The sequence below is a fragment of the Cnephaeus nilssonii genome (genome assembly GCF_951640355.1).
Source record: "Cnephaeus nilssonii genome assembly, chromosome: 2".
In the NCBI taxonomy this organism is placed as follows: Eukaryota; Metazoa; Chordata; class Mammalia; order Chiroptera; family Vespertilionidae; genus Cnephaeus; species Cnephaeus nilssonii.
The window spans coordinates 9344407-9358963 of record NC_137073.1 but is presented as its reverse complement, the minus strand read 5'-3'; the positions used below and the strand labels follow the sequence as shown (position 1 = coordinate 9358963).

At 62.4% G+C, this 14557-nt stretch overlaps 2 protein-coding genes across 3 annotated transcripts; both read left to right on the top strand.

Moving 5' to 3' along the window:
• The first annotated feature begins 668 nt into the window (after positions 1–668).
• TGFB1I1 (transforming growth factor beta 1 induced transcript 1) lies at positions 669–6975 on the top strand. 2 transcript variants are annotated; one of them, XM_079787847.1, is made up of 11 exons: positions 669–825; positions 2032–2147; positions 2273–2325; positions 2427–2569; positions 2742–2829; positions 2945–3050; positions 3159–3353; positions 4100–4273; positions 4555–4636; positions 4819–4967; positions 5196–6975. In XM_079787847.1, the coding sequence occupies exons 1-11, from the start codon at positions 696–698 to the stop codon at positions 5460–5462; spliced, it is 1503 nt and encodes a 500-aa protein (XP_079643973.1). In that variant the 5' UTR covers positions 669–695; the 3' UTR covers positions 5463–6975. The 2 variants fall into 2 exon arrangements, with proteins under 2 accessions (XP_079643973.1, XP_079643974.1); XM_079787848.1 differs by having other exon boundaries at positions 693–825; positions 2408–2569.
• Positions 6976–7092: 117 nt separating this feature from the next.
• SLC5A2 (solute carrier family 5 member 2) lies at positions 7093–14556 on the top strand. Its single transcript, XM_079787879.1, has 14 exons — positions 7093–9001; positions 9543–9614; positions 9687–9791; positions 10521–10685; positions 10974–11079; positions 11268–11348; positions 11485–11714; positions 12030–12165; positions 12395–12502; positions 12627–12777; positions 12890–13058; positions 13130–13345; positions 14105–14234; positions 14321–14556. The coding sequence occupies exons 1-14, from the start codon at positions 8876–8878 to the stop codon at positions 14545–14547; spliced, it is 2022 nt and encodes a 673-aa protein (XP_079644005.1). The 5' UTR covers positions 7093–8875; the 3' UTR covers positions 14548–14556.
• Position 14557: the final 1 nt, after the last annotated feature.

Genomic DNA, 14557 nt, shown 5'->3' with positions numbered 1-14557 from the left:
ATCTCTGGAACAGGTCTGGGCCGCCCTGTTGGGGAAGGCTTTGTCTTGAAGGCGGGCTGGGGTCTGGCTGCCTGGAAGTGTTTTCTCAGCCTGCATGGGCCTGGGTTTCAGTTGAACTCTCTGTCTGTTTTCAAGTCTTGGAGGGAAGGTCCTGCCTTACCGCCTGAGGAGGGTCCATTGTGCCTGTCTGTCTCTGAGAGATTTCTTTGTGGTTAGTATTGTGCCTTTTGGGATCTCTGTTTATGCCATTGTTTGTCTGGGTCTCTAAGTGAAAGTCTCTGAACCTGGGATCTGCCTGAGTTTCAGAACATCATTTCTGCTCCAGCCCCGAAATTCTGCCAGGAGTAAGTCTCTCAGGGAAGGCTGGGTGGGAGGGGGCCCTGTCTGAGCCTCAGGGTGCTAACTTTGAGAGGTGTCTGCTTGGGGGCCTCGGTTGGCGTCTGAGAGGCACTGGGCGGACGATCCCGGGCTCGGTCTGGGAGAGCCACTTCTCTGAGTCCGGCTGTGGCCGCCTGGGGCTCCCTGCAGCTGAGGCCAAGGCTGGGGTGTGGCTGCCTCCCCGCAAGCTGGCTGGCGGGCTGGGCCTGCGTGGACCGCAGCCCTCCCTCCCTTACACGCCCCCACCCAGGATTCTCCCCTTCATTGCCCCCCACCTTTCCCTCCAGCCCCATCCCAACGGATCCCGGCTTCCTTACATGGTCACGGCTGGGCCTCCAGCTCCCGGACGTCCTCCCCACCCCCCCACCGCCCTCCGCCCCCACCGGACACGGCCCCCGCCCTGCAAGCCCAGCGTGGTCCGCCTGTGCCCCACCATGGAGGACCTGGGTGAGTAGGGCCCGGGTCCCCTTGTGCCCAGCCCTTCATCAACCTCTGGACGCGCTTCCCCATCCTGGAGCCCCCTGGCCCTCCCCGGCATCGCCCCATCCTGCCTCCTGTCCTCTCGCTTCTGCTCTCAGCCCGCGCCTCCTTTCCGACTCCACGTCCCCCTTCCTGCCTCTCCCTTCCTGCCTTTCCCGGGCCAGCCGCTCCCTCCCTCCTTTCCTCTCCGGCCCCTTCGCCCCCAGCTGCGGACGCGCCGGGAGACGCGTGCCTGCCCGCGGGCGCCCGCCGGGGCTCAGGGGCTCTGGGATGGGAGGGTCGGAGGGGTCTTGGGTCCGGGACTGGGAAAGTAGACAGGAAAGGGAGGCTTTGACATCAAGTTCTGGAAAAGAAAGGGGCCTGCCCCGGGGGTTGGGGGAGGAACGAGTTAAGGGTCCCTCAGTTTGGTAGGTGCCGGGGAGAGGTTAAGGGTCCCACCGTGGTGCTCAGACGAAGAGTGAGGGGGCAGGGACTTCTAGGTTCTGGAAGGGAAAGGGGATGGGGGTGGGGGGGTAGTGGTGTCCGTGTAAGAAGGAGGAGGCATTTTGTACTCCCTATCTGTTGGAACCGGGGCTGGAAGGCTGTGCCCTCCAACTGTGAGACAGAGGGGTTCCAGCACCCTGCAATAGGGGGTGCTGCTCAGTAGGGGTAGCGGGCACTGGTACTGCGGAGAATAAGCCAATCAGAAAGCAGGTCCCTGCAGACTCACCAATGAGGTGCATAGGGTGGGACCCAGTGGGGCCTGGAGGAGAGCCAGAGCTGAGGGGGCCTGGCCAGGTCCGGAGGAATTAGTGGGCGTGGCAAAGAGCGCCCAATCAGAAGGCTGGGTGCCAGGCATGTAGCCAATTGAGCAATTTGGGGTGGAGTCAACTTTGGCTTCAGTTAAGAGCCAATTTTGACTGCATTAGGGAAGATTTCAAGAATAAAAAAAAAAATCAGACGGCTGGGTTTGTGCACGACTCCCAGGATGAGCCAATGGGGATATTCTGGTCAAATGTATTCCTTACTGCCCTTCCACTTCTCTGTCCGGGCCTGGCCTTGTGTTCCCTTCTGGATACCGGCTTCTGTCCTCACATACTGCCCACTGGGACGCCTTATCCTTTGATATCTTAAGGCCCTGTCTCTGCCCTAACCTTGACCTCTCAACTTCTCACCTTGACGGCCTCCCTGCAGATGCCCTGCTCTCTGACCTGGAGACCACCACGTCACACATGCCAAGGTCAGGGGCTCCAAAAGAGCGGCCCCCAGAGCCCCTCACGTCTCCCCTGCCCTATGGCCACCAGCCACAGGTGAGATCAGATGCTGTGGACTGGGGCAACCACTAGGGCCAGTCTGGCCAAGGCTAGGGGAATCTGGGCCTGAGTGAGGCAAAGTACTGGTCTATCACCCCACACATGTGTCCGTCTCTCTGTAGATGGGGGCTGGGGAGTCTTCTGGAGCCTCTGGGGACAAGGACCATCTCTACAGGTAAGAGGCCTGGGAACTGGGGGATGGGGAAGCCAATAGAGACTCGGGTGAGGAGTCTTAGATTCCCCGCCCTGAACCCAAGCTCCCACCCTGTTTCCCAGTACGGTATGCAAGCCTCAGTCCCCAAAGCCTGCGGCCCCTGCGGCTCCTCCATTCTCCTCTTCCAGCGGCGTCCTGGGCACGGGACTCTGTGAGCTAGACCGGTTGCTTCAGGAACTCAATGCTACTCAGTTCAACATCACAGGTACCATGGTTACTGAAACAGGCCTTGATGGGCTGGGGCAGGGCAGGGCAGGGCAGGGCAGAGATTAAGGGGTATGGATTTCCCGGAGTAGCAGCTACAAGGACACAAAGCCTTAAGTGGGAGGCTGTGTAGAGCAGGCCCTGTGTCCAGCGCCCTTCTCTCCTCTCTGCAGATGAAATAATGTCTCAGTTCCCATCTAGCAAGGAGACGGCCGGGGAGCAGAAGGAGGACCAGTCCGAGGACAAGAAAAGGCCCAGCCTGTGAGTTTGCACAGTTGCCAGGTCTAGCAGAGAGGTGATTGGTCTCGGATGCCCGAGTTACTGGAGGGAGCGTTACTCGGGGAGGCTCTGAGCTGACACAGGTTGTTCTTCATAGCCCGCCCAGCCCATCCCCTGTTCTCCCAAAACCTTCGGCCACCTCGGCCACCCTGGAGCTGGACAGACTGATGGCCTCGCTCTCTGACTTCCGAGTCCAGAACCATGTGAGTCAGCAGGAGGGTGGGCCGATGTGGTTTTGTGGCTCCCTGACCATCTGAGACCTTCCCACAGCTGTTGCCTTGCTGACTCAACTCACATCCTCCCTGTGGTAGCTTCCAGCCTCCGGGCCCACCCAGACCCCGGCGCCAAGCTCCGCGAATGAGGGCTCCCCATCCCCACCAGGGCCGCCGAGCAAGGGCAGCCTGGACACCATGCTGGGGCTGCTGCAGTCCGACCTCAGCCGCCGGGGCATTCCCACCCAGGCCAAGGGCCTCTGTGGCTCCTGCAATAAAGCCATTGCTGGGCAAGTAAGTGGAGCTCTGCGAGTGGTGAGGGGGAGACCCACAGACCCACCTTCACTGCGCCCCAGCCGCGTGCTGTCTGTCCCCTTCTAATAAATAACTCCGGAAAGTGGGTGTTACTGTTATTCATATTTTATGAAGGAAGAAACTGAAGCTCTGAATCACACAGCAAGTAAGTGGCAGGGCGAGGATCCCAACCCAGTTACCACTCACTGTGGTCCTCCTATCTCACCTCATCGCCATGAAAGCCTGGGGGGCTCCACCCCCACAGACTGTTTTCCTCCACCACAGTCTGGTTCGGGAGCTCTGGTTCGTAACTGTGCCAAGTTGTTGACGTAGATCCTTCTGCTAAGGTGCCCTGCTTCCATCCCAGAATTCCCGATCCCAGCAAAGCAGGCGGCATTATGACTTCCGTGGGCCTTAAGCACTTTTGCCTTCATGGGTCCCTTCCTACATTAAAAAATATTAAAATTTGTATTTTATGACTGTGTTAGTATAAAGATGAATATATTAATATTTTCTATGAAATAATGTTCTTGTAGCTCATTTTTTCCCTTCTGATTTTAAAAGAAATTACAACATTTTCGTGGGTTCCTAAAAAGTATTGAGGGCCCCAGGCTCTGTGCTGGAAGACCCGGGCTGACTCCATCGCTTAGACTGCGTGGCTTGAAAAGTGCAACGTGAACCTTGGCTCATTGGGGACGTGGTGGCCTAAGGGCCGCCCTGACCCTGGCCTCAACCCCACCTCGCAGGTGGTGACTGCGCTGGGGCGAGCTTGGCACCCGGAGCACTTCGTTTGCAGTGGCTGTTCCACCGCCCTGGGAGGCAGCAGCTTTTTCGAAAAGGACGGAGACCCCTTCTGCCCTGAGTGCTACTTCGAGCGCTTCTCCCCACGATGCGGCCTCTGCAACCAACCCATCCGACACGTGAGCCCTGCCTGGCCCACAGCTAGGCACTTCTCACCCAAGGAGCCGGGAGATGGGCTTCATCCACTCCTGTCCTCTCCCCCCAGCCCCCCTCCCCCAGCCCCCACACCCCCACCCCCTAGCCCGGCCCTTGGCCTCTTCCCCTCTCCTTTGGCTCCCAAGTTCCTCCTTAGGTCTCCCTTGCCGTAACTCATCCTTCAACCCACTCACCGAGGTCCGGGTGGGAGGGGGCGGGAAGAAGGGATGGAGGGTCATAGAGTGTCCACCCTCATTTCCTACAGAAGATGGTCACTGCCTTGGGCACCCACTGGCACCCGGAGCATTTCTGCTGCGTCAGTTGCGGGGAGCCCTTCGGAGACGAGGGTGAGCTTGCCTCCCACCTGGAAGCCATGGGTCTGCTTGACATCCCGCCTCGCAGCCTTTGGCCCAGCCCGCTGAGACCTCCTTAGTCCTTGGGGCCATGAGTTTTTCCCTGCTCTGGTCGGGTCCCCACCCCTGAACCCGGGGGTTCCCATCCATCCCCTTCCGCTCCGCCCCGCCCCTAGGTTTTCACGAGCGCGAGGGCCGCCCCTACTGCCGCCGGGACTTCCTGCAGCTGTTCGCCCCGCGCTGCCAGGGCTGCCAGGGCCCCATCCTGGACAACTACATCTCGGCGCTCAGCGCGCTCTGGCACCCCGACTGCTTCGTCTGCAGGGTGCGCTGGGGGCGGGGCCTGGGCGGCGGGGCGGGGCGGGGGCGGGGCCTGGGCGGCGGGGCGGGGCGGGGCCTGGGCGGGCGGCTTGGAGGCGGGGCTTCCCCTTGGTGGACCTGGGGGCGGGGCCTGGGCGGGGTGAGGGCGGGGCGGGGCGGGGCGGGGGCGGGGCGGGTTGCTGGGTTCCTAGAGCGAGTTACCCGGTGCGAGGTCCGGCCTGACCCTCCCCAGGAGTGCTTCGCGCCCTTCTCTGCGGGCAGCTTCTTCGAGCACGAGGGCCGCCCGCTGTGCGAGAACCATTTCCACGCGCGGCGCGGCTCGCTGTGCGCCACGTGCGGCCTCCCGGTGACCGGCCGCTGCGTGTCGGCCCTGGGCCGGCGCTTCCACCCGGACCACTTCACCTGCACCTTCTGCCTGCGCGCGCTCACCAAGGGCTCCTTCCAGGAGCGCGCCGGCAAGCCCTACTGCCAGCCCTGCTTCCTCAAGCTCTTCGGCTGACCCCGCCCCAACGCCGCCCCCCTCACGGTGCTGCGCCCCCCCCCCCCCCAAGGCCGCGCTCTGGGAGCTGGGGGCTTCCCCGACCCCACCCTGTGAGCACCGCCCGCTGGAGAGACGCCCCAAGGTACCTTACTCTGCGTTCTCCGTGGGCAAGCTCAGGAAAGGCCCGGCCAACCCGCAGGCCACGCGCCCCCAGAGGGGGCCGTGCACCGACTAGCGCCCCTCCTGAGCCCTTCACTTGATCCCCACCCCGAGGGAGCCCCGACTGCAGGAGGTCCCAGGCCGGCGCTCCCTCCCCGCTCCCTCACTGCTCTGTGCACTTTTTCTACATAAACACACGGTCCACGTCGCCCTGGTGCTGTGTCTGCAGCGGAGCCGCGTCCCCACGCCCCGCTCTTCGTGCCGGTTCCTCCCGCCGCGGGTTCCCGGCGCCGCCGGGCTGGAGCGGGCCTGCGGATTGCAGACCGGGCAGAGCCGGCTCAGCTCAAGCCGGGCCCCGGAGAACCTTCCGCCGCCACCCACCCACCCGCTCAGCCCTCTCTATTTTTTAAATGAGCACTTAGGCTGTTCCCTTCCCAACTCTCCCGACCCCCGCCATCTTGTCTGGCTTCCAGATGTTGCCCCTCCTCCAGAGTGTCAGTGCATGCCCACCCTTTGGGCCTGGGCACTAAGGCACAGCTTCCCTCTTACTGGTGTTGACCCATCCCTGGGCAGAGGGTGACACTTGGTGTGGTCAGGGCAGGGCTGAGGGGAGCACTGGGGCTGGAGGAGCCAGAGGGAGGCTTCTAACTGGGAGTCAAAGAAGGCTTCCTGGAGGAGGTGACACCCGAGCTAAGCCCGGCAGAGGAAGGTGGGCCAGGTTTTAGGTGAGGAGAGGGTCAGGCTCCATCCGAATCCCCAAGCCCCACGGGCCTTTCTGAGCCCCAGAACCTTTACCTTGGACCCTGCAGTTCCCTAGGGAGGGGGCATGGACTCCGGGGTCTGAATTATAGGGAACTTGGGAGGATGGAAAAGATGGGCCCTCAGAGCCCCTTCCAGCTCAAGGAGGAGCTAGCAGCCAGAGAGAGCGTGTGTGGGAAGAGGCAGGGGGGTGTTATCTGCGCTGGCCTCAGGCAGATGCCAGACTCCTCTCTGGGGCTCCTCTCCCTGCTCTTCCCGGGCCTCCTGCTCTTCCCCTTCCACATATTCTCCCTGGACAGTGCGTCCATCCCCTGGCGGGTAACCACCTCCTGAACTGGGTATGCTCAAATCGGCCTTCTCCAGTCTCCACTCATTCCTTTGCCAAGCGTCTACTGAATACTTGCCGTGTCAGGTCCACACCAGGTGCTGAGGAGACCACAGGGAACATGCTCCTTGCCCTCATGGAGCTGAAATCTAGTGTGTGTGTGGGGGGAGAGATGACAAATGACAAGTGTGATGAGCTAACGTTGGTTCACCCCCCTTGTTCCTACCCACAGCACCTCCCTAGTCCTGCATGTCGCTGTCACAAATACATGTTTATTTGTTGCTCGTTTATGTCTGTTTCTGCAACTGGAATGCAAGCTCCGGAGAGCCTGTCAGATGACATATTTATCTGTCAGATGACGGTCTCTCCAGCGTCTGGAATGGTATCCGGTATGTGGTAAGTGCTCAGTAAATGTTTGTGAATGAAGGGAAGGTGGGAAAATGAGAAGGAAAAAGTAGAGAACTCGGCGAAGGTGCGGAGGGATTGCTTTAACCAGCTCGTCAGAGAAGACCTCTGTGGAAATGTCGTGTCTGAGCTGCAACTTGGCTGAGAAAGAGCCAGCCAGGCGAAGAGCCTGAGGGGGGCATTCCGGGCGCAGGAAGCAGCAGGTGCAAAGGCCAGGAGGTAGCGAGAGCTCGGCACGTTGGGAGAAAGGCAAGGCCAGCGGGGCTGGATTAGAGCGAGCAGAGGGGAGAGCAGCAGGCGATGAGGTCCAAGAGGAAACAGGTGCCACATCCTGCAGTGCTGTGAAGGCCACAGCGAGGCCAGTAGCCCCCGTCACCCTCAGGCACTGGCCTGCATTCTCTCTGGCACTTCCGATTCCTCACCCCCGGAGCAGACACTGTGGCTGCCCTGCCCACAGGGCTCGGCCCACCTGGGAAGTCTTTGCAGACAGTGCCCGATGCTCAGTCTCCCAGCTGCTTCCCGGGTATCTGTGTGAGGGTGCTCTCTGGGGGAGGAGTGTGCTCTTGCACCCCACAGGGCTGAAGTGGGGGGGGGGGGTTCCTGTAACCTCTAACTAGTTAGAGACAGGAATTGGCGAAGAGACACCCGAGCTTCCGGGCTGCTTGAGGGCCAGTTCTGAGGTTGTTCTCCACAGTCTCAGAGGACCCCCGTTGGGGTTGGATTCCAGTTGTGCACGGCGGTGACCTGTCTGTGGACACACCCTTCATCGGCGTTCCGCCTTTCTTTGCCTTCTTTCCCACTCCTTCACGGTCCCTGTTGGGATCACCTCCCCGGTAAAGTCCTTGCACTGCAGTTCTCATTTTGGGGGGCTGCTTTTAAGGCATTCCCCTAAACATAATTCATTAAATTCCCCTAAAATGCCCCATCTCGGGCATGAACCCAACGGCCACGGTCAGACGTCCAAGGCTGGTCAATTCTAGAAGAAAGGCAGACACAGCTCTTCGCCAGCTCCGGGGACGAACCAGATCACGTCCAGCTCTTGGGGAGGCTCTAGCCTGTTGGGGAGACAGAGCTGGGCCCAGAGAAGGGCCGCTCAGTGTGCTGGGAACTGTGTCAGAAAAGTCCGAGTGGTCTTTGCTAAAGCAGTAATGGCCGGGTACTGAAGGCCGAGTAGGAGTTGGCTGTTTGGGAGGCAGGGAGGCATTCTAAGCAGAAGGCACAACTTACACAAGTTTGGGGGTATGAACATACACAAGTAGGGGCAGGGCCAAGGAGTAGGAAGGAAACTAGGTTTGGTTGGGTGCCAGGGCAAGGGTGGGCGGAGTTGGGGCCTGGCAGGCCCTGACCATCAGGTGAGAAGCGTCCCGACCCTCCTGACGGTGATGGAGAGCTATGGAGTGTTTCTGAGAGGCGACTGACAACGTCAGGTTAGGGTTGGAAGACGATCCCTCTGGATTGGTCAGAACCAGGGGGCTGACTCAGCCAGACTCCCTAGGTCAAGGCTGAAAAGTTGGCGTTTTTTAGGGGGCGAAGTGATTTTGAGCCTGAGGCACTAGGGAAGGGGTAGGGGCTGAGGCCCAGGAAGGAGTGTTCCGGAACTTGAAAGGGTCCACCTCCCCAGGACCAGCCTTCCGCCTTGACGTGACCTGATTCAGCTAAACAAAGGCGGGGAGGGGGGACAAGGCCTGGGCGATTTGTCAGCTCATTGCACCTGAGGTAACCATTAACCCCTCCCCTGGGAGAACCCAGGGGCTGGTCCCTGGAGGCGCAGATCCTGGACAGAATGGAGGCACACACAGAGGCAAGCTTGGCGCCAGAGCTGGCGGAGCAGAGGGTCTTAATTGACAACCCTGCTGACATCCTGGTCATTGCTGCTTATTTCCTGCTGGTCATTGGTGTCGGCTTGTGGGTGAGGAGTTGAGGGGGTGCTGCTGGGGCCAGGTTTCTGGGGCCTGGCGCAGGGAGACTGCAGGTGGCAGTAGGGGCAGGATGCCTAGATCCTTGAGGGAGAAACCAGGTGTTGGGGGGAGGAGGGGGGGAGACTTATCCCCCCAAATAAGTCTTTTGATAGCCATAGGGAGGCCTAATCAACACCCATTCCTTGTCTCCCATCCTTGGGTTGGGCTGTCCTCAGTCAGGGACAGCATTCTGAACGAGGCCTCTGTTCGCCATCTATGTTATGGCTGACAGAAGCCCACGGCCCGAACCAGGGCCCCGGGAAAGTCAGGCCAAATCTAGCCACACTCAGGCTTGGGGAGTTGGACAACAGCTTAGGGCAGGGGTGGCTCTGGGGGCCCGGGAAGAGGTTGTGGGGGTGGGGTGTGAACCATCGGGGAGCAGAGCGCGGGTTAATCTTCAGCCTGAAACAAGGCTGAGGAATGTGTTGAGAAGGCTAATGAGGTTCAAAGACATGCCCTGAACCCAGGTCTCCCCCAACTCCTGTCCCCCAGTCCATGTGCAGAACCAACAGAGGCACTGTGGGCGGCTACTTCCTGGCGGGACGAAGCATGGTGTGGTGGCCGGTGAGAGAGGCGGGCTGTGGGGTGGGAGGGGGCTGGAGAAGCGTCCTGCTCACCCATGCCCCTGGCCACCAGGTTGGGGCCTCTCTCTTTGCCAGCAACATCGGCAGTGGCCACTTTGTGGGCCTGGCGGGGACTGGTGCTGCAAGCGGCTTGGCTGTGGCTGGATTTGAGTGGAATGTGAGCCCCCTTTATGCCAATAACCCCCACCCCCTGGGGGAACCCCTGGAAGGGGCACACCTAGGGAGGGTCCGGCAGAGGGGGTGTGAGACTGGTTGTGGGGTGCGGTTGGCTTCAGCTGAGGGTCACAGGTCCAGCATGGAAGCAGAGGGATGTAGGAAATGACCACTTTCAGGGCAGGGGTCCTGCTGCTGACCTGCTGTGTGACCCTGGACCAGCCCCTGCCTTCTGTGGCCTTGATTCACTCCTCTCGGAAGTGGGGTGAACAGCCTCAAAGACAGTGAAGAGCGTGTTCCGATGCTCTCTGAAGTTGTGGCCTCTGAGGCTCCCGGGGCCGAGTTAAAGGCCCTTGCAGAAGTGGGAGGGAGCCAAGGCTCTGGGGCAGGCTCGCCTTGGAAAGCTGGGCGCTCAGGGCTTGGCGCTCAGGGCTTCCTGGAGAAGGAGGCCTCTGAGCTGAGCCTGGATGGTTTCCGGGGTTGGGAGGAGAGGGGAAGCAGCCCTTCTGGCAGAGGCGGGGGTCAGGCTGAGGGCTCCGTGCTTGGACTCAGGTGCTTGGGGGTCAGGGGCAGGGACCGCCGTGGGAAGGACCGGCCAGGGGTGGCGGCCTGGGAGGCCGGGAGGGCTCTAGGTAAAAGCCCGAGAAGGTGAGCGGTCTCATGCCCTTCCGGTAGGAGGCGCTGCAGGCGGGGTCTGGGACGGGCGGTCGCCCAGCTGTCCCTGTGCCCGCAGGCGCTGTTTGTGGTGCTGCTCCTCGGCTGGCTCTTCGTGCCCGTGTACCTGACCGCGGGCGTCATTACCATGCCGCAGTACCTGCGCAAGCGCTTCGGCGGCCACCGCATCCGCCTCTACCTGTCCGTGCTCTCGCTCTTTCTGTACATCTTCACCAAGATTTCGGTGCGCACGCGGGGCGGGCGGCAGGGGCCCTGGGGGGGCGGGCCACGGACCGAAGGGCTTTGGAAAGTCCTGGAGGGGGCGGGACCAAGGAGACGGGAGGTCCTGATGGAGGGAGGGAGTCATGGATTTCGGGGGCCACGGCCACCGTGGGGGAGACCTGGGAAGGTCGGGGCGTGGAATATGAGGGAGCCTTCGAGGCGTGGCCACGCAGGGCTGTGGTCTGGGCAGGAGGGGAACGGCGCCCCTGCCCTGCCCCTGGTCCTGACCTGCCCGCTCCTCCTCCCGCAGGTGGACATGTTCTCGGGGGCGGTGTTCATTCAACAGGCTCTCGGCTGGAACATCTACGCCTCCGTCATCGCGCTCCTGGGCATCACCATGGTCTACACGGTGACAGGTGGCCGTGGCGGGGCGGAGGGGAGGGAGGGCCCGGAGTGTGGTGGGAGCCGCGCCCCCCCGACTCTGCGCACAGTCCCGCCTCCTGCTTCGCGGGCACGAGCCGGGGAGCGGGCCGTCGCTGTGAACGACGCGGTCTGTCCTGGGAGCGGCCTGTCCGGGCTGACCCCTGACCCCGGGCCCTTGCAGGAGGGCTGGCGGCGCTGATGTACACGGACACCGTGCAGACCTTCGTCATTCTCGGGGGCGCCTTCATCCTCATGGGTTACGGTATGCCCGTGGGGAGGGGCGCGGAGGCTGAGGGCAGGGCTCCCTCCGGAAGCCGGGACCTCGCGAGTCCCAGGCGTGGGTTCTAGGGAGGGCCTTGGCGCGGGTGCCCGGTCCCCTGACGGTTTTGCCCACACAGCCTTCCATGAGGTGGGCGGGTATTCTGGGCTTTTCGACAAATACTTGGGGGCAATGACGTCGCTGACGGTGTCGGAGGATCCGGCCGTGGGCAACATCTCCAGCTCCTGCTATCAACCCCGGCCCGACTCCTACCATCTGCTGCGGGACCCCGTCACGGGGGACCTGCCGTGGCCTGCGCTGCTCCTGGGGCTGACCATCGTCTCCGGCTGGTACTGGTGCAGCGACCAGGTGCGAGGTGGGGGTGGGGGTGTGGGGGGAGCCCGGCTGGGGCAGAACCAGGACTAATGTGGGCGGGGCTGAGGTGGGTGGAGCCTGAAACCGTCGGGTGGAGCTGGGCTGAGGGCGTGGCCTGAGGGGGTGGGAACCCTGCGGGGGTGGAGCTAAACCCGAGGAAGCCGGGTCCAACCCCAGGGGCTGTGTAGGGAGCGGAATGGCTGCAGCGCTGAGCCGGGCAGGGCCTGAGTTGGAGCCGCGTGGAGGCGGGGCCGGAGGAGGCGGGGTGTCCGGGACTGGCCACAGGTGGGCGAACGCCCCTCGTCACAGGTCATCGTGCAGCGCTGCCTGGCGGGGAAGAACCTGACCCACATCAAGGCGGGCTGCATCCTGTGCGGCTACTTGAAGCTGATGCCCATGTTCCTCATGGTCATGCCGGGCATGATCAGCCGCATTCTTTATCCGGGTAATGTGTGCGCCCCCGCCCGCCGCAAGAGGCCTGTGCCCCTTCCAGACGCTTCCCTGTGGAAGGACCGGGTGTCCGCCTCCAATGTCCATCTCAGCCCTAAGATTTGGGAACCTGGTCATCCCACCAGGCCTCCCACCGCATCTCCATTAGAATCCCCAGCCCCCGCTTCAGGGACCCGAGTTCCCAGGCCAGGGCCTGTCCTAGGTGTGTCGTGCCCTTTCCCCAGACGAGGTGGCGTGCGTGGTGCCGGAGGTGTGTAAGCGCGTGTGCGGCACGGAGGTGGGCTGCTCCAACATCGCCTACCCGCGGCTCGTCGTCAAGCTCATGCCCAACGGTGAGGGCGAGCACACAGGTGGCCCTGCCCCGGTGTGGGCGCTCCGGGGACTGACGGGGAGGAATCACCGGCTGCCCAGCCCCCACCAGGGCGTCCGGGACTCACTGCTCCCGTCGGCCCACAGGTCTGCGAGGACTCATGCTGGCGGTCATGCTGGCCGCGCTGATGTCCTCGCTGGCCTCCATCTTTAACAGCAGCAGCACGCTTTTCACCATGGACATCTACACGCGCCTGCGGCCTCGCGCGGGTGACCGCGAGCTGCTGCTCGTAGGACGGTGCGGCCCGTCACCCCTCCATCCCCGGCCCCACGAATCTGCCCGGGAAGGGGCGGAGCGCCGGCAGGGCTGGGGAGAGGGGGTCCCGGTGGTCTGACGGCCGCCCCCGCAGGCTCTGGGTGGTGTTCATCGTGGCGGTGTCGGTGGCCTGGCTCCCGGTGGTGCAGGCGGCCCAGGGCGGGCAGCTCTTTGACTACATCCAGGCCGTCTCCAGCTACCTGGCGCCCCCGGTGTCCGCGGTCTTCGTGCTGGCGCTCTTCGTGCCCCGCGTCAACGAGAAGGTGAGCACGCGCGTCCGCTGGGGGCTGGGCGCAGGGCCGGCCCCTGGGGGCTGACGCTGTCTCCTCCGCAGGGTGCCTTCTGGGGACTGATCGGGGGCCTGCTGATGGGCCTGGCGCGCCTTATTCCCGAGTTTTCCTTCGGCTCCGGCAGCTGCGTTCGGCCCTCCGCGTGCCCCGCACTCCTCTGCGGGGTGCACTACCTCTACTTTGCCATCGTGCTCTTCGTCTGCTCGGGCCTCCTCACCATTGTAATCTCTCTGTGCACAGCACCCATCCCGCGCAAGCACGTAGGTGTCAGCCTCTGGACGGCCACCCAACGTGTGCCACGGGGGCAGTGTGGCCCTCTCCGCTGCTGGCCAGTAGCCCCCTGGAACCCCCAGTGGAGAGGACCGGATTCCCTATATTGAGGGCTGGTGAGGGCAGGCTGGGAGTCCAGTTTGAAGTCGCATTTGCAAAGCAATCACAATGTTTTTATTTAGTGACATTTATTTGAGGTGGTTTGGGGGAGATGGCTTGAAGATTGTGGGGGAAGTGATTCAAGTTCCCAAAGTCCTTGGCCTGGCCTTTGGGACTGAAAACAGGCGGATGGCTGAGAGGGACAGGGCACTTTCCTGAAAGCCCACAAAAGGGTTTGGTCTTGTTCCGCTGCAGGGCAAGGGCCCCAGGACAGGGCTGATTGGGGGCCAGACAAAAGGGCAGGGCCAGAAGGATGGACAGCATTCCACCGGCGGAGAAGTCGGGGGAAGGCCACAGGAGGAAATCCAAGCAAATACCCGCAGGAAGGGACAGTTAGCAGGACTGAGCCCGGAGTCTAAGTACTACAACTCTGAGCAGACAGGAGCCTCTGGGTGAGGAAGCAGGGCCAAGAGCTTCCAACACCCGGCTGAGGGGCCTGCATCAGCCAAAGGTCATGTTTGAGTGAGCTGAGCCTGGGCCGTGTACACGCAGGACAGAGGGAGGACAGGACGTGCCAGTGTGGACAAGAGACATCAGGGCCTGAGGGGGGAACGGAACTCCCACTTGGTCCCTGCTCCCACCTTTCCCAGCTCCACCGCCTGGTTTTCAGTCTCCGGCACAGCAAGGAGGAGCGGGAGGACCTGGATGCTGAGGAGCTGGAAGGTCCGGCCTCGGCCCCTGTGCAGAACGGGCGTCCGGAGCACGCGGTGGAGATGGAGGGTGAGGCACAGCCCAGGAGGTGGGGCTGCGGAGCTGAGGGGGGCCAAGTTCCCTCAAACTAACTGTAGGGCTTCCATTTCTCCCAGAACCCCAACCCCCGGCACCGGGCCTGCTCCGCAGGTGCCTGCTCTGGTTCTGTGGAATGAGCAGGGGCGGGGCGGGCAGTTCCCCACCCCCCACCCAGGAGGAGGTGGATGCAGCAGCCAGGCGGCTGGAGGACATCAGTGAGGACCCGCGCTGGGCCCGTGTGGTCAACGTCAATGCCCTGGTCATGATGGCCGTGGCCACCTTCCTCTGGGGCTTTTATGCCTGAGGCCGACTGT